Source organism: Heteronotia binoei, chromosome 20 (genome assembly GCF_032191835.1).
Source record: "Heteronotia binoei isolate CCM8104 ecotype False Entrance Well chromosome 20, APGP_CSIRO_Hbin_v1, whole genome shotgun sequence".
Lineage (NCBI taxonomy): Eukaryota > Metazoa > Chordata > Lepidosauria > Squamata > Gekkonidae > Heteronotia > Heteronotia binoei.
Genome location: NC_083242.1, coordinates 35,057,334 through 35,081,547, shown reverse-complemented (window position 1 = coordinate 35,081,547; position 24,214 = coordinate 35,057,334). Strand labels below are relative to the sequence as shown.

The window sequence follows — 24,214 nt, the reverse complement described above, 5'->3', positions numbered from 1 at the left end:
GGGACTCAAACCTGGTTCTCCCAATTAGAGTCTGTGCTCTTAACCACTACACCAAACTGGCTCATAATGCGCAAAGGGCGTGGAAAAGGGGACAGGCTAATGCAAATTTGCTGGAATGCACATCTGTGTTGCAAATTGCGGTGTCCACCAAGGGACAAAACTGCTGTGCCGGCTGTTGGAATCCCACATCTGTCTCCAGCTTGAGACGCTATAATCCTTCTCGGAGGAAGGGAACGGACAATTCCAAGCACTTCCCAGCCAGTGTTGCCAAACGTGGGAACTTCCCGATGTTTCGAAGCAGGGGTTGTTTCCTAGAAAAAGAGGTGCTGGAACTCATTAGCACAACTCATTTGAACAACTCATCTCCATACGCCACACACCCTCTGACATCACCAGAAGATGTTCTAAAGGATATCAGCTCAGCATCTACCTTCAAATGCTTCTCGAATCCTAATTGTCATAATAAAAACCTTATTATACTCCCATCGTACTCTTTAAATTACTTTCTCCTCTGTGGCCACAGCGGCATGAGGAAGATTTCCATCTGTCTGCTTTGTATGTTTTGGTTCTTTTCCCATTTTTTGTGGGGGGAAACATTAGAAAGTTTGTCAAACGTTAGCGTTCGGTAAAATTCCCGCAGGGGGTTTGAACAATGGAGTCCAGGAGCAAGTATTTGGAAGGGGGGTTAAGAAAGAAAGAGCCCAATAAAATTTAGAGGTGCCGGAGTTCCGCTCCTGTGAACTCCTGCCCAAAATGAGGGTTGCAAAAAGACCATGAAGGGGGAATTTCAGGAGGACTTTCAGCTAGAATCTTCGGAATAATGTAGAACGGAGCCCACCAACACCCTTCCCGTCACTCTCCAAGAGTGATATTACTGTCCATCAGGGGTTGAATTCTAGCAGGAGTTTCTTTGCATATTAGGCCACACCCCACTGATGTAGCCAATCCTCCAAGAGCTTACAAAAAAGAGCCTTGTAAGCTCTTGGAGGATTGGCTACATCAGGGGTGTGTGGCCTAATATGCAAAGGAGCTCCTGCTAGAATTCAGCCCCTGCTATCCATTAGCGATTCGGTCAGCTGTGCAGGTTTTTCAAAACACATTGCTTTGGTAGCGTTGGCAGCCTCCAGGTGGGGCAGGTCAGAAGCACTGAAGCATCCGTGACAAACAGCCTCAAATATAAAATAATTTCTATTAATCATACAAAACACAGAAACCTTGGACAACCAATTTACAAAAGTGCAATGGTGTCACACCCGAATCCCATATACTCAAATTCACGATGAAAGTTCACTGAGGATGTTCTCCGCAGCTGAGAACGAAACGTCCGGAAGGAAAACTTTCTCCAGTAGAACGCAGCGCTTGAGCCCGAAAGATTCTACAAACCCTAATGATGTTACTAGCCGTGGAAAACCAGAAATCTTTATTTATTATTATTTATTATATTCAATTTATAGACTATTCATCCCTGCAAGCAGGGCTCAGGGCAGCTAACAACGTAATGTTCGGCTCATTTTTTTGAGTTTTGTGGCAGGGTGGCACATTAAGCCTCTGTGAAAAGGGCAGAATCTTTTTTTCCTCCAGGCAGTTGACAGACCTACGAGTCAAGGATGTGCTATAAGTCTGCTTCAGAGCCAAGGAAGGAAATGACCATTTCTGTGACTTATTTATTATTAGGGTTTGTAGAATCTTTCGGGCTCAAGTGCCGTGTTCTACTGGAGAAAGTTTTCCTTCCAGACGTTTCGTTCTCGGCTGCGGAGAACATCCTCAGTGGCGTTGCAGCCGGAGCAGGCGCTCTGACCTTCTTGGCTGCTGTGCATTGAGTGCTCTGAGAGCCAGTTTGGTGTAGTGGTTAAGTGTGCGGACTCTTATCTGGGAGAACCGGGTTTGATTCCCCACTCCTCCACTTGCACTTGCTGGAATGGCCTTGGGTCAGCCATAGCTCTGGCAGAGGTTGTCCTTGAAAGGGCAGCTGCTGTGAGAGCCCTCTCCAGCCCCACCCACCTCACAGGGTGTCTGTTGTGGGGGAGGAAGGGAAAGGAGATTGTGAGCCGCTCTGAGACTCTTCGGAGTGAAGGGCGGGATATAAATCCAATATCTTCTTCTTCTTCTTCTTCTTGGCTGCTGTGCATTGAGTGCACAGCAGCCAAGAAGGTCAGAGCGCCTGCTCCGGCTGCAACGCCACTGAGGATGTTCTCCGCAGCCGAGAACGAAACATCTGGAAGGAAAACTTTCTCCAGTAGAACACGGCACTTGAGCCCGAAAGATTCTACAAACCCTAATGATGTCACCAGCCGTGAAAACCTGAAATCTTTGATAAAGTTCTTATTCTTTATAGCAGTAGGAGTGCGATTGGAAAAGCCATGAAAACAGAGTCCAACACTCCGATTCTTCTTCAGAAGTAGCCGGTGTAGACCATTTTGACACCAAGGCACATGACTGCGACAGAGATGCGCATATTGCGGCCGGCTCCATCTCCCGCTGCAGCCATTTTAAGGCAGCTACACTGCCAGAATTCCAAAGGCACTGGCATGCCATAGAGTTTGGTTTGCAAAAACTGTCCACCTCTCCGAAGCTGCCGTTTATTTCTGGGAAACTCATCTCTATGATTTGGAGATCAGACGTGATTCCGGCGGACCTCCAGACCGAACCTGGAGATTGGCAGTCTTCGGCACTTTCCTTACTTGGGCAAATATTTGGGAGAGAAAGGGCTGCGGGCCACAGGGAGCGATCAAAAAGACAATTTAGCAACACTTTCACTCGGGAAACCCCCTGCATTCCAGAGGAATCGCTCCAGGCACGTCCTAATTTGCATTGATCAGGTTCATAGATAACTGATTGCAGATACAGTCAGATAAGGGAGGAAGTAAAGACGGGACAGGAATTGACAGGGGGAAATGAGGAAATGGTGCCCAGTTCCACCCCTCATTGTTTACAATATTTTTTTCTGTCTCCTCCAGAACACCAGATCATCCAACAAAATTCTGTGTGCAGCTGTGATTCAGAGCAAATGGGATAACTTCTTCACCCTGTGCGGCAGAAGATGTCAGTTTGGTGTAGTGGTGAAGTGCACGGACTCTTATCTGGGAGGACTCGGTTTGATTCCCCACTCCTCCACCTGCAGCTGCTGGAATGGCCTTGGGTCAGCCATAGCTCTGGCAGAGTTGTCCTTGAAAGGGCAGCTGCTGTAAGAACTCTCTCTGCTCCACCTACCTCACAGGGTGCCTGTTGTGGGGGAGGAAGGTAAAGGAAATTGTGAGCCGCTCTGAGAATCTGAGATTCAGAGTAGAGGGTGGGATATAAATCCAATATCATCATCACCACCCCCATCACTATCTTCTTCTTCTTCTTAGCCAGTTGGGTATAGCAGTTAAGTGTGCAGACTCTTATCTGGGAGAACCAGGTTTGATTCCCCACTCTTCCACTTGCAGCTGCTGGAATGGCCTTAGGTCAGCCATAGCTCTCTTATCTGGGAGAACCGGGCTTGGTTCCCCACTCCTTCACTTGCAGCTGCTGGAATGGCCTTGGGTCAGCCATAGTTCTTGCAGAGTTGTCCTTGAAAGAGCAACTTCTGGGAGAGCTCTCTCAGCCCCATCAACCTCACAGGGTGTCTGTTGTGGGGGAGGGAGATAAAGGAGATTGTGAGCCACTCTGAGACTCTGCGATTCAGAGTGTAGGGTGGTATAAATCCAAAATTGTTGAATATTGGGTTGGATACGTTGGGAGTTCACACAGAACTGGCTTTATTGGTAACGACATACCAAGATAACATGGCGGGGCCGTGCCTCCGCTTATATGCATGCAAAAAGAATCACCCCCCAACTTTCCCTACCGAATCACAGCAGTCAAGTTTCGTGCCCTGATTGCTCATTGGTTACTTTAAAAGAGTCTAGATTTCCGACGGAAATATTGCATTGCTAGTGTTCTCGCGGTTGCCCGATTGTCCGCGAACGTTTCCCGCCAGGCATCATGTTCAATACATATTCTCCTCCTCCTCTTCCTCCTCCTCTTTTCTTCTTCTGGGTAAAACCTAGAGTGCTCTAGAAACAACCTAGAAACAAAGCGGTGTCTTCATTCATCACACTGGATAAGGAGGAGAGAATAATGTCTCAGCAAGATGCCTCACATACCAACACATCTGGGCCCAGCTAGCTGTGGCAGAAACTGCTGAGCTCTGCTATTGTTCTTCCTCTCTTTCAGGGGCTCCTCCCAACAAGCCCTCTTTTCCCTGCTCCGGTTTGGGAGCGTTCTCATTCTTCCTATCGGCTCGTCTGTCCCTGATCAAACCCTTCAGATTAGTCACCCATTCATTCATTCATTCCTCGGATCGCGTCTTTGCCTGCCGCGCTTAATCACACCAGCGTTACGCAACCGATAGCGAAAGGAGAACGAAAAAGAAAACGTCAGTCAGGGGGAAAGCTCAGGTGAGGAAACCGGGGGGGGGGATCTCTTTATAAGGAAAAACAGAGGTTCGCGTCCTTTGCTTTTGCTCCACCGTTTGATAGTAGTTTGCAGCCATATACAAATGTCACCCACGCCGCCACGTTATTCAGGCCGATTTGCCTCCTAGATTAATCTGAGCCAGGGTGACAAGCAGAGATGAGGGCTAGGGGTATTTCCCAGTGGAGTGGGGGGCCTCTGAGCATGCTTAAAGTTTCTTTCACCTTAAGCGCACAAAGGAACATATTTTTTTTTTTAAATTTTAAATACGTGAGGAAAAAGTCTGTGAGTACATGAAGAATGCGTTTCCTCTCTGAAGAGAATAAACTACACTTAATATATTCTTTATAAATAAGGCACTATCCTGGTTGCAGCAACTTGTTCGCAGAGTAAACACAAAACTGTTCTTATACTGTGCCTTTCAAGATACTGACAGTTCCATAGGCAAGCTTTTCAGCCTATGGGCACCTTTGAAATTCGGACATGAGGTGGTGGTGGACACAATCGCAAAATGGTTGCCGTACGAGACAGAGCCAACCACAACATGGCTGCCAAATGAGGTGGCGTCACACACTGACACACAGAGGAAGCTCAAGTGCACGGGAGAAGAGGGATAATTTTTTTTAAAAAAAATACACTGGGAAAGAGAAGTAAGAGTGTAAATAAAACCGACGCTGTAGTGGCAGCTGCTGCCAAAATGACATATGAACATATAAACATATGAAGCTGCCTTATACTGAATCGGACCCTTGGTCCATAGAAGACAGTATTGTCTTCTCACACTGGCAGCGGCTCTCCAGGGTCTCAGGCTGAGGTTTTTCACACCATTTTGCCTGGACCCTTTTTTGGAGATGCCGGGGATTGAACCTGGGACCTTCTGCTTCCCAAGCAGATGCTCTACCACTGAGCCACCGTCCCTCCCTAACACTTATGAGGCTCTCCAGGGTCTCAGGCTGAGGTTTTTCACACCATTTTGCCTGGACCCTTTTTTGGAGATGCCAGGGATTGAACCTGGGACCTTCTGCTTCCCAAGCAGATGCTCTACCACTGAGCCATTGTCCCTCCCCGAAGACATATGAAGCTGCCTTATACTGAATCAGACCTTTGGTCCATCAAAGTCAGTATTGTCTACTCAGACTGGCAACAGCTCTCCAGGGTCTCCAGCTGAGGTTTTTCACACCTCTTTGCCTGGACCCTTTTAGTGGGAGATGCCGGGGATTGAACCTGGGACCTTTTGCTTCCCAAGCAGATGCTCTACCACTGAGCCACAGCCCCATTCATGGCTCTCCAGGGTCTCAAGCTGAGGTTTTTCACACCTATTTGCCTGGACCCTTTTTTGGAGATGCCGGGGATTGAACCTGGGACCTTCTGCTTCCCAAGCAGATGCTCTACTACTGAGCCACAGCCCCATTCATGGCTCTCCAGGGTCTCAAGCTGAGGTTTTTCACACCTATTTGCCTGGACCCTTTTTTGGAGATGCCGGGGATTGAACCTGGGGCCTTCTGCTTACCAAGCAGATGCTCTACCACTGAGCCACTGTCCCTCCCCTATGATGTAAATGCACAGCCAATCAGATCTCCAGTGGCCAATCCGAAGCCTTGCCAGGAAAAGAGCCAAAGTGGGGCCCCAGCCACTAACAGAGGCAAGGTGGCCCCTGACAGAGCACTCACAGTTTTCTTTCCGTCAACAAAACAAACATGGGTTGTGGCGATTATGCTTGCGCCTGAAGGCAAATTACATCTGGATATCACCATAGCCCTGTTCACACGTTACAGTGAATCCTGTATGTCAACATACCTTTTTATAAGACCCAACATGTGTTCTCGTGATGAATGAAACCAGAGACTGGTCATTGGTTGAGGTAATGGGTGTCCTATTCTGTTGACAGGTCTGGAGAGCCAGTTTGGTGTAGTGGTTAAGTGCATGGATTCTTATCTGGGAGAACCGGGTTTGATTCCCCCCTCCTCCTCTTGCAGCTGCTGGAATGGCCTTGGGTCAGCCAGAGCTCTCTTATCTGGGAGAACCGGGTTTGATTCCCCACTCCTCCACTTGCAGCTGCTGGAATGGCCTTGGGTCAGCCAGAGCTCTCTTATCTGGGAGAACCGGGTTGGATTCCCCACTCCTCCACTTGCAGCTGCTGGAATGGCCTTGGGTCAGCCAGAGCTCTGGCAGAGGTTGTCCTTGAAAGGGCAGCTGCTGTGAGAGTCCTCTCCAGCCCCACCCACCTCACAGGGTGTCTGTTGTGGGGGAGGAAGGTAAAGGAGATTGTAGGCCGTTCTGAGACTCTGTCCTTGAAAGGGCAGCTGCTGTGAGAGCCCTCTCCAGCCCCACCCACTTCACAGGGTGTCTGTTGTGGGGGAGGAAGGGAAAGGAGATTGTGGGCCGCTCTGAGACTCTGTCCTTGAAAGGGCAGCTGCTGTGAGAGCCCTCTCCAGCCCCACCCACCTCACAGGGTGTCTGTTGTGGGGGAGGAAGGGAAAGGAGATTGTAGGCTGCTCTGAGACTCTGTCCTTGAAAGGGCAGCTGCTGTGAGAGCCCTCCCCAGCCCCACCCATCTCACAGGGTGTCTGTTGTGGGGGAGGGAGATAAAGGAGATTGTGAGCCGCTCTGAGACTCTTCGGAGTGGAGGGTGGGATATAAATCCAATATCTTCATCTACCTCACAGGGTGTCTGTTGTGGGGGAGGAAGGTAAAGGAGATTGTGAGCCGCTCTGAGACTCTTCGGAGTGGAGGGCGGGATATAAATCCAATATCATCTTCTTATTTGCAGCGATACCATCTTTATGTTGTCGAAGGCTTTCACGGCCAGAGTCCATTGGTTGTTGTAGCTTTTCCAGGCTGTGTGGCTGTGGTCTTGGCACTGTGAGATCTGACATTGTTCCAGCAACTGTGACTGGCCTCCTCAGAGGTGCAGCCCAGAAAAATGGAGTTCTCTCTGGGTCTCTTTGACCCAACAACCAACGATACCATCTTTGCTACTATACTATCCGTCCCTGTATTTTTAGACCATCAGTACACTGAATTGTAGAATGTGTCCAACTGAAACTGCCATCTGTGGTCTATAACTTGCCTCAAGGTTTATTGCATTGCTTCATGGTGTTTTGATTTTAATCGTAAGTTTTAATTGTTGTTTTATCTATGCTGTTATCCACCCTGAGCTCGCTCCCAGGAAAAGGCAGAATATAAATTTACAATAAATGAATATGTTGAGTAGTACAGGCATCGAATATAATACGGGAATTACTCAACGCACATACAAAGAACAAGTGTATGCCTTACACAGATTGTACATCAACCAAGTTTTATGGAGAATGTCAGCTTTCGTGTACACGCACACTTTGTCAGGCACTGACAAAGTGTGTATGCACACGAAGGCTTACGAAGGGAAACGAAGGGAGAGCCAGTTTGGTGTCGTGGTTAAGTGTGCGGACTCTTATCTGGGAGAACGGGATTTGATTCCCCACTCCTCCACTTGCACCTGCTGGAATGGCCTTGGGTCAGCCATAGCTCTGGCAGAGGTTGTCCTTGAAAGGGCAGCGGCTGGGAGAGCCCTCTCCAGCCCCACCCACCTCACAGGGTGTCTGTTGTGGGGGAGGAAGGGAAAGGAGATTGTGAGCCGCTCTGAGACTCTTTGGAGTGGAGGGCGGGATATAAATCCAATATCTTCATCTACCTCACAGGGTGTCTGTTGTGGGGGAGGAAGGGCAAGGAGATTGTGAGCCGCTCTGAGACTCTTCGAAGTGGAGGGCGGGATATAAATCCAATATCTTCATCTACCTCACAGGGTGTCTGTTGAGGGGGGGGGAGGTAAAGGAGATTGTGAGCCGCTCTGAGACTCTTCGAAGTGGAGGGCGGGATATAAATCCACTATCTTCATCTACCTCACAGGGTGTCTGTTGAGGGGGGGAGGAAGGTAAAGGAGATTGTGAGCTACTCTGAGACTCTTCGGAGTGGAGGGCAGGATATAAATCCAATATCTTCATCTACCTCACAGGGTGTCTGTTGTGGGGGAGGAAGGTAAAGGAGATTGTGAGCCGCTCTGAGACTCTTCGGAGTGGAGGGCAGGATATAAATCCAATATCATCTTCTTCTTCTTCTTCTTACATTCTGATTAAAACTTGGTTGGTCTTAAAGGTGCCACTGGACTCCAACTTTGTTCTATTGCTTCAGACAAACACGGCTGCCCACCTGGATCTATCTTCTAGATTGTACATCGGTTCGCCATAGTTTGCAAACAGGGCTTGTGAATCTGAGTTTGAGCCAAGCGAGAAATTCCGTGTCGAGATCTGCGCATGGAGAGAGAAACACACAGGGGGCCATCGAGAGCGTGTGCGAAAAAACCAGACTCTCACTGCAGCATGCCTCGATGTCTGGACACATCCACATCATGTCAAGTTCTGTCCTCCAGCAACGACTGATAATGAATGGCTTCACTTTCGCCTACCAGCCCAAATGCCCTCATTAAGCCACTCTGCCATTCCCCGCCCAAAGATAAGCTGAAGGGAGTCAACCCATTTTACAGACGGTGAAGCCAAGAGCAGAAGGAGGTCAGTGCATGACTGGGGACCACAAACAGAAGGAATGGGAAACCGCTTCTGTCCTCAAAGGCTAACTTGCTGTTCTGACAAACCCCCCAAGAACAGACAAGCAGAAGAACACTGGAGCCGTCAGATCTGTTTATATGCACAGCGGAAGTCCAGCTGCTGAAACTCAGTCTCGACTTGCCAGTGGTTTGTTGTTTTTTTTAATACTGACTCACAACATTGGGCAAGCACTGAAGAATCAGGTCAGTGGGGAAGGCAGAAGATGATGATAATGGATTTATACCCCGCCCTTCTCTCTGAAGAGAGCCTCGTGGCGCAGAGTGTTAAAGCTGCAGTAGTGCAGTCCTAAGCTCTGCTCACGACCTGAGTTCGATCCCCGGCGGAAGCTGGGTTTTCGGGTAGCCGGCTCCAGGTTGACTCAGCCTTCCATCCTTCTGAGGTCAGCTGGGAAAAATACACTGACTATCCCGGGGCTGAAAGAAATCAAACTTCAGAACACCCGAGCACGGGCCTTCTCAGTCGCGGCCCCTGCCCTATGGAACCAGCTCCCTGAGGAGGTGCGGGCCCTGCGGAACCTTGAACAGTTCCGCAGGGCCTGCAAGACCGCCCTCTTCAGGCTAGTATATACAGACGGCTGAACAAGGCTGCTTAATTAAGGATTACCACTATCTAATTAATGATTACCGCTCGGTAAATTGTATACACTGACAGAACTAGTGTCAAATGCCATCATCACTGTCAGACTAAGTGATAAATTTTAATCATATTGACTGGTTTTCAGTGATGTTAAATTTAAAGTTTTATATTGTTAATTTAAAGCCTTATTTATTAATGTATATTTTATGAAATGTTGTTAGCCGCCCTGAGCCTGCCTAGGCGGGGGAGGGCGGGATACAAGTAAAATTTATTATTATTATTATTATTATTATTACTACTACTACTATTATTATTATTATTATTATTATTATTATTATTATTATTATTATTCTGAGGTCGGTAAAATGAGTACCCAACTTGCTGGGGGGGGGGGGGGAATGGAGATGACTGGGGAAGGCAATGGCAACAAAAATTTCTTCAAATATATTAGAAGCAGGAAACCAGCCAAGGAGGCAGTGGGGCCCTTGGATGACCAAGGGGTAAAAGGATTACTGAAGGAGGATAGGGAAATGGCTGAGAAGCTGAATGCATTTTTTGCCTCCGTCTTCACTGTGGAAGATGAGAAGTGTTTGCCCGCTCCAGAACCGCTTATTTTGGAAGGGGTGTTGAAAGACCTGAGTCAGATTGAGGTGACAAGAGAGGAGGTCCTACAACTGATAGACAAATTAAAAACTAATAAGTCACCAGGTCCGGATGGCATACATCCGAGAGTTCTGAAAGAACTCAAAGGTGAACTTATGGATCTCCTGACAAAAATATGTAATCTTTCATTGAAATCTGCCTCTGTTCCTGAGGACTGGAAGGTAGCAAATGTCACCCCCATCTTTAAAAAGGGTTCCAGAGGAGATCTGGGAAATTACAGGCCAGTCAGTCTGACTTCATTACCAGGAGAGTTGGTAGAAACCAGTATCAAGGACAGAATGAGTAGGCACATTGATGAACAAAAGTTATCGAGGAAGACTCAGCATGGGTTCTGTAAGGGGAGATCTTGCCTCACTAACCTGTTACAGTTCTTTGAGGGAGTGAACAAACATGTGGACAAAGGGGACCCAATAGATGTTGTTTACCTTGACTTCCAGAAAGCTTTTGATAAAGTTCCTCATTAAAGACTCCTTAGTAAGCTCGAGAGTCATGGAGTAAAAGGACAGGTCCTCTTGTGGATCAAAAACTGGCTAATTAATAGGAGGCAGAGAGTGAGTATAAATGGGCAGTCTTCGCAGTGGAGGACGGTAAGCAGTGGAGTGCTGCAGGGCTCAGTACTGGGTCCCATGCTCTTTAACTTGTTCGTTAATGATCTGGAGTTGGGAGTAAGCAGTGAAGTGGCAAAGTTTGCAGATAACACTAAATTGTTCAGGGTGGTGAGAACCAGAGAGGATTGTGAGGCACTCCAAAGGGATCTGTTGAGGCTGGGTGAGTGGGCATCAACATGGCAGATGAGGTTTCAATGTGGCCAAGTGCAAAGGAATGCACATTGGGGCCAAGAATCCCAGCTACAAACACAAGTTGATGGGGTGTGAACTGGCAGAGACTGACCAAGAGAGAGATCTTGGGGTCATTGTAGATAACTCACTAAAAATATCAAGTCGGTTTGCGATTGCAATAAAAAAGACCAACGCCATGCTGGGAATTATTAGCAAGGGAATTGAAAACAAATCAGCCAGTAAATCGATGGTGCGGTCTCATTTGGAATACTGTGTGCAGTTCTGGTCACCGCACCTCAAAAAGGAAATTATAGCATTGGAAAAAGTCCAGAAAAGGGCAACTAGAATGATTAAAGGTTTGGAACACTTTCCCTATGAAGAAAGGTTGAAACGCTTGGGGCTCTTGAGCTTGGAGAAACGTCGACTGCGGGGTGACATGATAGAGGTTTATAAGATTATGCATGGGATGGAGAAAGTAGAGAAAGAAATACTTTTCTCCCTTTCTCACAATACAAGAACTCGTAGGCATTCAATGAAATTGCTGAGCAGTCAGGTTAAAAGAGATAAAAGGAAGTCCTTCTTCACCCAAAGGGTGATTAACATGTGGAATTCACTGCCACAGGAGGTGGAGGCAGCTACAAGCATAGACAGCTTCAAGAGGGGTTTGGATAAAAATATGGAGCAGAGGTCCATATTAGCCACAGCATATTATTGGAACTGTCTGGGGCAGTGATGCTCTGTAGTCTTGGAGCTTGGGGTGGTGGGGGCAAAGTGGAAGGGCTTCTAGACCCACTTGTGAACCTCCTGATGGCACTTGGTTTTTTGTTTTGTTTTTTTGGCCACTGTGTGACACAGAGTGTTGGACTGGATGGGCCATTGGCTTCCCTTATGTTCTTAATGGCAAACCACCCTGTAAAAAGTCTGCCGTGAAAATTTTGTGAAAGCAACGTCACCCCAGAGTCGGAAACAACTGGTGCTTGCACGGGGGACCTTTCCTTTTCCTTGTCTCTGAATCAGAGTCTCAGAGAGGCTCACAATCTCCTTGACCTTCCTCCCCCACAACAGACATCCTGTGAGGTGGGTGGGGCTGAGAGAGCTCTCCCAGAAGCCGCCCTTTCAAGGACAACTCCTACAAGAGCTATGGCTGACCCAAGGCCATTCCGGCAGCTGGAAGTGGAGGAGGGGGGGGGATCAGCTGACTGAATTGTATTGCAGAGTTGCACCATCGCTGGCAACCTGACACTCGTAATGTTTCCCCTCTCTCTCTGCACACAGCCCGAGCAAACTGACCGCCCCCCCCCCAAAAAAAAACCAGAGAAGGGAAATAAAAACAATTAAGCGGGGCGTCTCCCACCTCCCCCAATGCAACCCAGTCCCAAGCCAGGTGGAGCCATAAGGAGTTTCCCTGATTGGTGCTTTGCAATTGAAATGAGAGGAGCGTCGCAAAGTTGGTTTTGGATAAATGTACGCCTGTGTTGGGATAATCGGGATAGAAAAACCCATCAGACGGCTGAGCGGCTGCTGATTACAGAAGCGAAATGGGGGAAAGATCGGTATTGGAGCTTAGAGGCAACATTGCCCACATTTGGCTCCTGACCCACAGTTAGGCCACCCCTGCCTAGAGCATCCCTGACCAGTGTTTATCTAGCCGCTGCTTGAAGACTGCCAGTGAGGGAGTTTCACCACCTCCCTAGTTCACTGCTGAACTACTCTCACTGTAAAACAAAAAAAATAAAAATCCTAATATCTAGCAGGCAACTTCTCGCCCATAATTTAAAGCCATTCTTGCGAGACCTCTCATCCTCTGTTGCCAGCAGCTCCCCGCTCTCCTCTAAGCGACAGCCCTTCAAAGACTTAAAGAACTCAGCCTTCTCTTCGCTAGATTGCACATCCCCACGTCCCTCAGATTTCCACTGCAGGGCTTGTTCTCTCGGCCCCTGATTATCTTAGTCACCCGTCTCTTCACCCACTGCATTCTGTTTGCATCTTTTTTGAGGAGAACTGCACACAATACCCCCAGCCTGTACAGATGGGATGTACAGTGAGGCTAAAACACCTTGCGATTCAGATGTTATGCCTCTCTTGATAAACTCCAAGACCACGTTAACCTTCTTTGCCAAATTAAGAAGAAGATATTGGATTTATATCCCGCCCTCCACTCCAAATCTTATAGTCTCAGAGCGGCTCACAATCTCCTTTATCTTCCTCTCCCACAACAGGCACCCTGTGAGGTGGGTGGGGGCTGAGAGCTCTCCCAGAAGCTCCCCTTTCAAAGACAACCTCTGCCAGAGCTATGGCTGACCCAAGGCCATGCTAGCAGGTGCAAGCAGAGGAGTGGGGAATCAAACCCGGTTCTCTCAGATAAAGAGTCCGCACACTTAACCACAATACCAAACTGGCTCTCTGTTTAATGTTAGCTGATTTAATCCTGCTTCCAACATCCCACCTCCAGTGTTCCCTCTAAGCTGAGTTAGTGTGAGCTAGCTCACTTTTTTTTAGCCTTCAGCTCACATATTTTTGTCTCAGCTCAGGAACAAGAGCCCTAGAGCAAACTAATTTACTCAGCAGCTCACAACTTTAATGCCAGCAGCTCACAAAGTTGAATTTTTGCTCACAAGACTCCACAGCTTAGAGGGAACATTGCCCACTTCCTACCCTTGGCTTTGCGGTATTTCTTCTGTTTCAGGTGCGAACATTTGCAAAAGGCTGTCGCTCACGCACTACAATAAGTGGGCTCTGTTTCAATCACTTGCAACAAGAAGGGAGGGGAGGGAACTGACATTCTCATTTGAAAAAAGAACACCCTTGTGTATTTGCCTGAAGGCAACGCTTACGCACCACAGGCGACCAGCCAAGAGGCAACTGAAAAGCCAGTTTGACGCAACCAGTTTGGTGGATCGTTTAAGTGGGTGGAACCGTCTCCGTCTCCTGTTTGGAGAAAAATGCGTTTCACACCAATCAAGTGTAATTCATTATGATTCTGGATTGCATTTCCAGCGTTTAGAGCTTCCTGGACTTTCACAACAGCCCCATCAGATAGGGCAGCACTCATTAGTTGCGTGTTTACCTCTGATTATATTTTGACTCCACTTTCAGCCACAAGAAAAGGATGCCCCGGAACGGCTCGCGGGAAGCAAAATCAAACACAACTGACCAAAATTTAATACTTGTGGTCTTTTGGAAGGGGATTCGCACCAGACACCTAGATTAAGGCCCGATGGTTTCATTAGCAAAGCAGGGCGTGATGATAAGGGAAAGGAGGCACGCATACATTTCATTTTATTTTCATTGACTTGACGTCCTGTTCTTCTTTCCAACATGTTTTACCATGACATTTATCTTCCCCGTTTTAGTCTAACAGAAACTCTGTGATGGAGGTTAAGGGGGGGAAGAGAAGTAGAAGAAGAGGAGGAGGAATTTATTTATTCATTTTATTTATTCCATTCCATTTATTCATTTTATTTATATGCTGCCCACTCCACAAGCGGACTAACAGTCATGATAAAAACAATTTAAATTACCTTTATAAAAGAATAAAAATATATATAGGCAATTTAAAAAACTAAATATTAGGTGCTATAAGAAAGATTTTATAACATAGGCGCTTTATCAATATCTCAGTTCTCTGGTCCTTTGTAACCCTATTAGCGGTCTTACAGATAATAGTTCAGCAATGAAAAAGAAGAAGAAATTGGATTTATATTCCGCCCTCCACTCAGAACGGCTCACAGTCTCCTTTGTCTTCCACCCCCACAACAAACACCTTGTGAGGTGGGTGGGGCTGAGAGCTCTCTCTCAGAAGCTGCCCTTTCAAGGACAACTCTGCGAGAGCTATGGCTGACCCAAGGCCATTCCAGCAGCTGCAAGTGCAGGAGTGGGGAATCAAACCTGGTTCTTCCAGATAAAGAGTCCGCACACTTAACCACTACACAAAACTGGCTCTCAGGGAGAGAGACTGGGGGGGAGGGGGTTGGCCACTGTGTGATAGAGTGTTGGACTGGATGAGCCATTCGCCTAATCCAACATAGTTTCTTTTATGTTGAGAGAGAGACTGGTCTGAGGTCACTCAACAAACTTCTGTGGCAGAGTGGGGATTTGAACCTGGGTTTTCCAGATTGTAGTTGGACACTTTCCCCACACCACCACACTGCCGTGTGGTCATGTTCTTGAGGCTTAAGATGCCAACAAATGGTTAGAAGCCAGCCTGCTGCCGCAGAAGAAGAACTGCCACCAAGGCAACCAGAGAAGAGAGTTTTACAAAAGTCGGATTGCTTATCTTAGAATGCTAGTTTGAGAGCCAGTTTGGTGTGGTGGTTAAGTGCACCGGGTTTGATTCCCCCCTCCTCCACTTGCACCTGCTGGAATGGCCTTGGGTCAGCCAGAGCTCTCTTATCTGGGAGAACCAGGTTTGATTCCCCACTCCTCCACTTGCACCTGCTGGAATGGCCTTGGGTCAGTCAGAGCTCTCTTATCTGGGTGAACCGGGTTTGATTCCCCACTCCTCCACTTGCACCTGCTGGAATGGCCTTGGGTCAGTCAGAGCTCTCTTATCTGGGTGAACCGGGTTTGATTCCCCACTCCTCCACTTGCAGCTGCTGGAATGGCCTTGGGTCAGCCATAGCTCTCTTGTCCCAGTTTGGTGTAGTGGTTAAGTGCATGGACTCTTATCTGGGAGAACCAGGTTTGATTCCCCCCTCCTCTACTTGCACCTGTTGGAATGGTCTTCGGTCAGCCATAGCTCTGGCACAGTTGTCATTGAAAGGGCAGCTTCTGGGAGAGTTCTCTCCGCCCCACCCACCTCACAGGATGTCTGTTGTGGGGGAGGAAGGTAAAGGAGATTGTGAGCCACTCTGTGATTCAGACTGAAGGGCGGGATAAAAAATTCAATATCATCTTCTTCTAATGATGATAACATAGGCATAACCAGGTGAGCAAGTGAACACCTTGATGTGCGTGCTCATCGATTATTGCCAGTGCCGTAATCGCCAGATTTCACAAGCATATTAAGTAGTCGATGTTGGTAGTTCGACAGTAATCACATCGGATATATGGCAGCTTTAATGAGCCATCGGCTGGGCCAGCCCATAGGTGTTGGTGAAAGCGACCCGAGAAAAGGCGGCGGGTGATTAAATATTTGGATCAAAGGCACACCGAGTTACTGCTTATGAGCTCTCTCTATCAGCCATGCAAATAATCTCATTCGTTAACGTGCTTGCCAGAGGAATCTAATCATGAAGTCCATTGCGCAGACGGTTCAATTGAAGCCCAGATGCCAGCAAGAAATGATTCGAGAGCCTGTTCAAAAGGAATGGCAAAACAAACGGCGATTGATCATGCTCAGCGGCTGAGAACGGTGCCAGTGAAAGAGATCAGAGAGCCGACTGCCTCTATTATCATGGGGGAAGGGGGAGCGGGAATTACAAGTATCATCACAGGCTGGGACTCCAGAACTAATGAGATTCCCCTAGAATTACCGGCCTCACCCCTGTTACTTTTCTGGAGTTGCCAGCCTTTAGGTGGCTAAAGAACCACTGGATGCAACGCGGTTATCAGTTAAAGCAACCCAAACGATGCAACCCTGTTTATTTAAAGAAACAGCCACACATTATACCCTAGAAGAGGGGTGTCAAGCTCACTTGTTATGAAGGCCGGATCTGACATAAATAAGACCTTGTTGGACCGGGCCGGGTTGGGCCAGGCCATGTGGGTTCCTATTTAAGATTAGGTAGCAGAGAGATAAATTTTATAAAGAACACAGACAAATATAAGAGCATCAGAGAAGCCGTGTTGGATCAGGCCAGTGGCCCATCCAATCCAGCACCGAGGTTGGATTCATTCAGACCCATAGCCTAAGCCGGTGTGCGGAATAGTCTTCTCTAAATAAGCAAATGTTGCTACTGTTCTCAATACAAGTGGCTTAACAGGTGGATGCTTCCTCCTTCCAGAAGAACATCAGAGAGGCCATGTTAGATCAGGCCAATGGCCCCTCCAGTCCAACACTCTGTGTCACAGAAGAACATAAGAGAAGCCATGTTGGATCAGGCCAATGGCCCATCCAGTCCAACACTCTGTGTCACAGAAGAACATAAGAGAAGCCCTGTTGGATCAGGCCAGTGGCCCATCCAGTCCAACACTCTGTGTCACAGAAGAACATAAGAGAAGCCATGTTGGATCAGGCCAATGGCCCATCCAGTCCAACACTCTGTGTCACAGAAGAACATAAGAGAAGCCCTGTTGGATCAGGCCAGTGGCCCATCCAGTCCAACACTCTGTGTCACAGAAGAACATAAGAGAAGCCATGTTGGATCAGGCCAATGGCCCCTCCAGTCCAACACTCTGTCACAGAAGAACATAAGAGAAGCCCTGTTGGATCAGGCCAGTGGCCCATCCAGTCCAACATTCTGTGTCACACAGCGGCTATATATATATATATATGTGTGTGTGTGTGTGTGTGTGTATATACATATATATATATATATATATATATATATATATATATATATATATATATATATATATATATACACACACACACACACACACACACACACACACACACTGTGGCTAATAGCCACTGATGGACCTATGCTCCATATTTTTATCTAAACCCCTCTTGAAGGTGGCTATGCTTGTGGCCGCCACCACCTCCTGTGGCAGTGAATTCCACATGTTAATCACCCTTTGGGTGAAGAAGTACTTCCTTTTATCCATTTTAACCTGTCTGCTCAGCAGTATAAGAAAAAAAAACAGACGCCATCAGGAGGTCCATCAGTGGGGCCAGGACACAAGAAGCCCTCCCACTGTTCCTCCCCCACCAAGCACCAAGAAGACAGAGCATCACTGCCCCAGACAGAGAGTTCCAATATGCTGTGGCTAAGAGCCACTGATGGACCTCTGCTCCATATATTTATCCAATCCCCCCTTGAAGCTGTCTATGCTTGTAGCCGCCACCACCTCCTGTGGCAGTGAATTCCACATGTTAATCAACCTTTGGGTGAAGAAGGACTTCCTTTTATCTGTTCTAAACCAGCTGCTCAGCGATTTCATTGAATGCCCACGAGTTCTTGTATTGTGAGAAAGGGAGAAAAGTACTTCTTTCTCTACCTTCTCTATCCCGTGCATAATCTTATAAACAATCTTGTAAACAAACAAACAAACAAACTATATATACACATTAAAACATGCAAAAACATTAGCACTCATTGGTCTTAAGAGTGCTTTCTTTGTATTTCATAGAATCATAACGTTGGAAGGGATCTCCAGGGTCATCTAGTCCAACCCCTTGCACAATGCAGGAAACGCACAAATATCTCCCCCTAAATTCAGAGGAACTTCATTGCTGTCAGATGGCCATCCAGCCTCTGTTGAAAAACCTCCAGGGGAGGAGAGCCCACCACATCCCGAGGAAGCCGGTCAGAAAGTTCAGAAAGTTCTTCCTAAAGTTGAGATGGAAACACTTTTAATTTCAACCCATTAGTTCTTGTCCTACCTTCTGGGGCCACAGAAAACAATTCCACCCCATCCTCTATATGACAGCCCTTCAGGTACTTTAAGATGGTGATCCTATCACCTCTCAGCTGCCTCCTCTCCAGGCTAAAAATCCCCAGCTCCTTCAACCTTTCTTCATAGGACTTGATCTCCAGACCCCTCACCATCTTCGTCGCCCTCCTCTGGACCCGTTCCAGCTTGTCTATATCCTTCTTAAAATGTGGTGCCCAAAACTGGACACAAGACTCCAGGTGAGGTCTTACCAGAGCAGAGTAAAGCAATACCATCACTTCACGTGATCTGGACACTAGACTTCTGTTGATACAGCTCAAAATTCTTTCTCTCCTTTCTCCATCCCATTCATAATCTTGTAAACCCCTGTCATGCCATTTTCTTGTAATTTTCTTTTGCTGCTTGCAGCTTGTATTGTATTTCTGACTAATAGTTCCGACTAAGAAGGCGACCAGATGAAGAGGTATTGAAACATGCATATGATTGATATCTTGGGGTGTGTGTAGCCATTCTATTCTTGCCCTTTTAGCAATTGGAAGAAGTATTCCCGCAGCACACCCCTCTGATAAAGACAAGCACCAAGCAGCAACGAATAGCCACTTAAGCTCTTAGGAAATATTATTATGATAGTGTTGCTTTGCCACCCGCTCCCCACTCCACAGCACCCCCAGGGGTGACCTTCCAACCAGCAGCAGCTCTTTCTCGCTGGCCTCCTGCCGGACCTTCTTCCAGATGTCCATGGTGAAGAGGGTGCTGCTGCTGTTGAAGATCGAGGTCAGCGATGACATCAGAGCCGCCATCATGACTGCGATCATTAACCCCCGCAGACCTGGAGGGCAAAACCACATCGCTGCCATTGTCTTGTTTTGTTAGCTAAAAGAAAAAGTGTGGCTGTGTTAAGCAGCATCAAGGGCCTTCTGATTTGTGGTGACCCAATGAATCAATGACCCCCCCCCCCAAAGCATTCTACTATGAGCAGGCTTGGTGCGTGGGAATTGGAGAGGTTGGCGGCCGCCTGGACTTGCCGCAGGGGCAGGGGGCAGGAGGCAGGCGCTCCATCCCCACTCCCAGCGAAGGAGGGAAGATGCGGCGCAGCCAGCTCTCTCGGAAGAGGGAGAGGGCTGGGCAAGGGTGGGCCGAGCGAGAATGCTGGCCCAGCTCTCTATCTGCTGCAGAATCCGCCAAACTCTGCGAGCGCTGGGGAGGGGAAGTGGTGACTCAGTGTTCTTCCTTGGCTTCAAGGGGTCGGAGGAGCTCCCCCGACCTCTTAAAGCCGAGAAAGAACGGTGCTTCCCGTCCACGGAACTCGATGAGCGCTGGGGAGGGGACGTGCTGAGTGCCGGGTATGATGATGTCACCTCTGGGTGACATCATCATGCCCAGCCCCTGCAGGTGCAAAACCCCAAAACTGCAGGTTGGGGTGGGCACGCGTTGGGGTTCTGCCTCGGGTGGCAGATGAAGATGAAGATATTGGATTTATATCCCGCCCTCCACTCCGAAGAGTCTCAGAGGGGCTCACAATCTCCTTTCCCTTCCTCCCCCACAACAGACACCCTGTGAGGTGGCTGGAGAGGGCTCTCACAGCAGCTGCCCTTTCAAGGACAACCTCTGCCAGAGCTCTGGCTGACCCAAGGCCATTCCAGCAGGTGCAAGTGTAGGAGTGGGGAATCAAGCCCGGTTCTCCCAGATAAGAGAGCTATGGCTGACCCAAGGCCATCTCAGCAGCTGCAAGTGGAGGAGTGGGGAATCAAACCCGGTTCTCCCAGATAAGAGAGCTCTGGCTGACCCAAGGCCATTCCAGCAGCTGCAAGCGGAGGAGTGGGGAATCAAACCCGGTTCTCCCAGATAAGAGAGCTCTGGCTGACCCAAGGCCATCTCAGCAGCTGCAAGTGGAGGAGTGGGGAATCAAACCCGGTTCTCCCAGATAAGAGAGCTCTGGCTGACCCAAGGCCATTCCAGCAGGTGCAAGCGGAGGAGTGGGGAATCAAACCCGGTTCTCACAGATAAGAGAGCTATGGCTGACCCAAGGCCATTCCAGCAGCTGCAAGTGGAGGAGTGGGGAATCAAACCCGGTTCTCCCAGATAAGAGAGCTCTGGCTGACCCAAGGCCATCTCAGCAGCTGCAAGTGGAGGAGTGGGGAATCAAACCCGGTTCTCCCAGATAAGAGAGCTCTGGCTGACCCAGGGCCATTCCAGCAGCTGCAAGCGGAGGAGTGGGGAATCAAACCCGGTTCTCCCAGATAAGAGAGCTCTGGCTGACCCAAGGCCATCTCAGCAGCTGCAAGTGGAGGAGTGGGGAATCAAACCCGGTTCTCCCAGATAAGAGAGCTCTGGCTGACCCAAGGCCATTCCAGCAGCTGCAAGCGGAGGAGTGGGGAATCAAACCCGGTTCTCACAGATAAGAGAGCTCTGGCTGACCCAAGGCCATTCCAGCAGCTGCAAGTGGGGAATCAAACCCGGTTCTCCCAGATAAGAGAGCTCTGGCTGACCCAAGGCCATCTCAGCAGCTGCAAATGGAGGAGTGGGGAATCAAACCCGGTTCTCCCAGATAAGAGAGCTCTGGCTGACCCAAGGCCATTCCAGCAGCTGCAAGTGGAGGAGTGGGGAATCAAGCCCGGTTCTCCCAGATAAGAGAGCTCTGGCTGACCCAAGGCCATTCCAGCAGCTGCAAGTGGAGAAGGGGGGAATCAAATCCGGTTCTCCCAGATAAGAGAGCTCTGGCTGACCCAAGGCCATTGCAGCAGGTGCAAATGGAGGAGTGGGGAATCAAACCCGGTTCTCCCAGATAAGAGAGCTCTCACTGACCCAAGGCCATTCCAGCAGCTGCAAGTGGAGGAGTGGGGAATCAAACCCGGTTCTCCCAGATAAGAGAGCTCTGGCTGACTCAAGGCCATTCCAGCAGGTGCAAGTGGAGGAGTGGGGAATCAAACCCGGTTCTCCCAGATAAGAGAGCTCTGGCTGACCCAAGGCCATTCCAGCAGCTGCAAGTGGAGGAGTGGGGAATCCAACCTGGTTCTCCCAGATAAGAGAGCTCTGGCTGACCCAAGGCCATTCCAGCAGCTGCAAGTGGAGGAGTGGGGAATCAAACCCGGTTCTCCCAGATAAGAGAGCTCTGGCTGACCCAAGGCCATTCCAGCAGCTGCAAGTGGAGGAGTGGGGAATCAAACCCGGTTCTCCCAGATAAGAGAGCTCTGGCTGACCCCAGGCCATTCCAGCAGCTGCAAGTGGAGGAGTGGGGAATCAAACCCGGTTCTCCCAGATAAGAGAGCTCTGGCTGACCCAAGGCCATCTCAGCAGCTGCAAGTGGAGGAGTGGGGAATCAAACCCGGTTCTCCCAGATAAGAGAGCTCTGGCTGACCCAAGGCCATTCCAGCAGCTGCAAGTGGAGGAGTGGGGAATCAAGCCCGGTTCTCCCAGATAAGAGAGCTCTGGCTGACCCAAGGCCATTCCAGCAGCTGCAAGTGGAGAAGGGGGGAATCAAATCCGGTTCTCCCAGATAAGAGAGCTCTGGCTGACCCAAGGCCATTCCAGCAGGTGCAAGTGGAGGAGTGGGGAATCAAACCCGGTTCTCCCAGATAAGAGAGCTCTCACTGACCCAAGGCCATTCCAGCAGCTGCAAGTGGATGAGTGGGGAATCAAACCCGGTTCTCCCAGATAAGAGAGCTCTGGCTGACTCAAGGCCATTCCGGCAGGTGCAAGTGGAGGAGTGGGGAATCAAGCCCGGTTCTCCCAGATAAGAGAGCTCTGGCTGACCCAAGGCCATTCCAGCAGCTGCAAGTGGAGGAGTGGGGAATCCAACCTGGTTCTCCCAGATAAGAGAGCTCTGGCTGACCCAAGGCCATTCCAGCAGCTGCAAGTGGAGGAGTGGGGAATCAAACCCGGTTCTCCCAGATAAGAGAGCTCTGGCTGACCCAAGGCCATTCCAGCAGCTGCAAGTGGAGGAGTGGGGAATCAAACCCGGTTCTCCCAGATAAGAGAGCTCTGGCTGACCCCAGGCCATTCCAGCAGCTGCAAGTGGAGGAGTGGGGAATCAAACCCGGTTCTCCCAGATAAGAGAGCTCTGGCTGACCCAAGGCCATTCCAGCAGGTGCAAGTGGAGGAGTGGGGAATCAAACCCGGTTCTCCCAGATAAGAGAGCTCTGGCTGACCCAAGGCCATCTCAGCAGCTGCAAGTGGAGGAGTGGGGAATCAAACCCGGTTCTCCCAGATAAGAGAGCTCTGGCTGACCCAAGGCCATTCCAGCAGCTGCAAGTGGAGGAGTGGGGAATCAAGCCCGGTTCTCCCAGATAAGAGAGCTCTGGCTGACCCAAGGCCATTCCAGCAGCTGCAAGTGGAGAAGGGGGGAATCAAATCCGGTTCTCCCAGATAAGAGAGCTCTGGCTGACCCAAGGCCATTCCAGCAGGTGCAAATGGAGGAGTGGGGAATCAAACCCGGTTCTCCCAGATAAGAGAGCTCTCACTGACCCAAGGCCATTCCAGCAGCTGCAAGTGGAGAAGGGGGGAATCAAATCCGGTTCTCCCAGATAAGAGAGCTCCGGCTGACCCAAGGCCATTCCAGCAGGTGCAAATGGAGGAGTGGGGAATCAAACCCGGATCTCCCAGGTAAGAGAGCTGTGGCTGACTCAAGGCCATTCCAGCAGCTGCAAGTGGAGGAGTGGGGAATCAAACCCGGTTCTCCCAGGTAAGAGAGCTATGGCTGACCCAGGGCCATTCCAGCAGGTGCAAATGGAGGAGTGGGGAATCAAACCCGGTTCTCCCAGGTAAGAGAGCTATGGCTGACCCAAGGCCATTCCAGCAGGTGCAAATGGAGGAGTGGGGAATCAAACCCGGATCTCCCAGGTAAGAGAGCTGTGGCTGACTCAAGGCCATTCCAGCAGCTGCAAGTGGAGGAGTGGGGAATCAAACCCAGTTCTCCCATTTAAGAGAGCTCTGGCTGACTCAAGGCCATTCCAGCAGCTGCAAGTGGAGGAGTGGGGAATCAAACCCGGTTCTCCCATATAAGAGAGCTCTGGCTGACCCAAGGCCATTCCAGCAGGTGCAAGTGGAGGAGTGGAGAATCAAACCCAGTTCTCCCAGATAAGAGAGCTATGGCTGAACCAAGGCCATTCCAGCAGCTGCAAGTGGAGGAGTGGGGAATCAAACCCAGTTCTCCCATTTAAGAGAGCTATGGCTGACCCAAAGCCATTCCAGCAGGTGCAAGTGGAGGAGGGGGGAATCAAACCCGGTTCTCCCAGATAAGAGTCCGCACACTTAACCACTACACCAAACTGGCTCTCTAATAATTTAAATAATTTCCCTCACAAAAATTTCCAACCGTTTGCCCGCACTAGCATGGAATGGTTTACTGGCATCATGGAGTGATTCGCTTTCACCCCTGCAAACCTGACACTTCCTCAGATCTTCAGATTGTGAGTGAAGATCCACAGAAGGGGTGCAATTTTCAGGGCAGTGGTTTCTGATCATTCCACTGAGGAATGTCGGATAAGCCATCAGTCCCAACATCCTCTTTCCAACAGGCTTGACCAGTTCTCCTCGTCCTTGCAGCAAAGCTCGGAGTCTTCTTCCAGCTACAGGAGCCCTGGTTCTCATGGGCCACTGTCGCTGAACAACAGGCTTCGGATTGTGCTGAGCGGAGGAGTATAAAGCAGGCTGCGG

At 49.2% G+C, this 24,214-nt stretch overlaps 1 protein-coding gene across 1 annotated transcript in view; it reads right to left on the bottom strand.

Moving 5' to 3' along the window:
* SLC5A10 (solute carrier family 5 member 10) overlaps positions 1-24,214 on the bottom strand; it is a 185,964-nt gene that overhangs the window by 18,889 nt on the left and 142,861 nt on the right. The window contains exon 11 of the mRNA XM_060260687.1: positions 19,238-19,388. Coding sequence (XP_060116670.1) covers positions 19,238-19,388 — 151 coding nt within the window. The remainder of the gene's footprint in view (positions 1-19,237; positions 19,389-24,214) is intronic.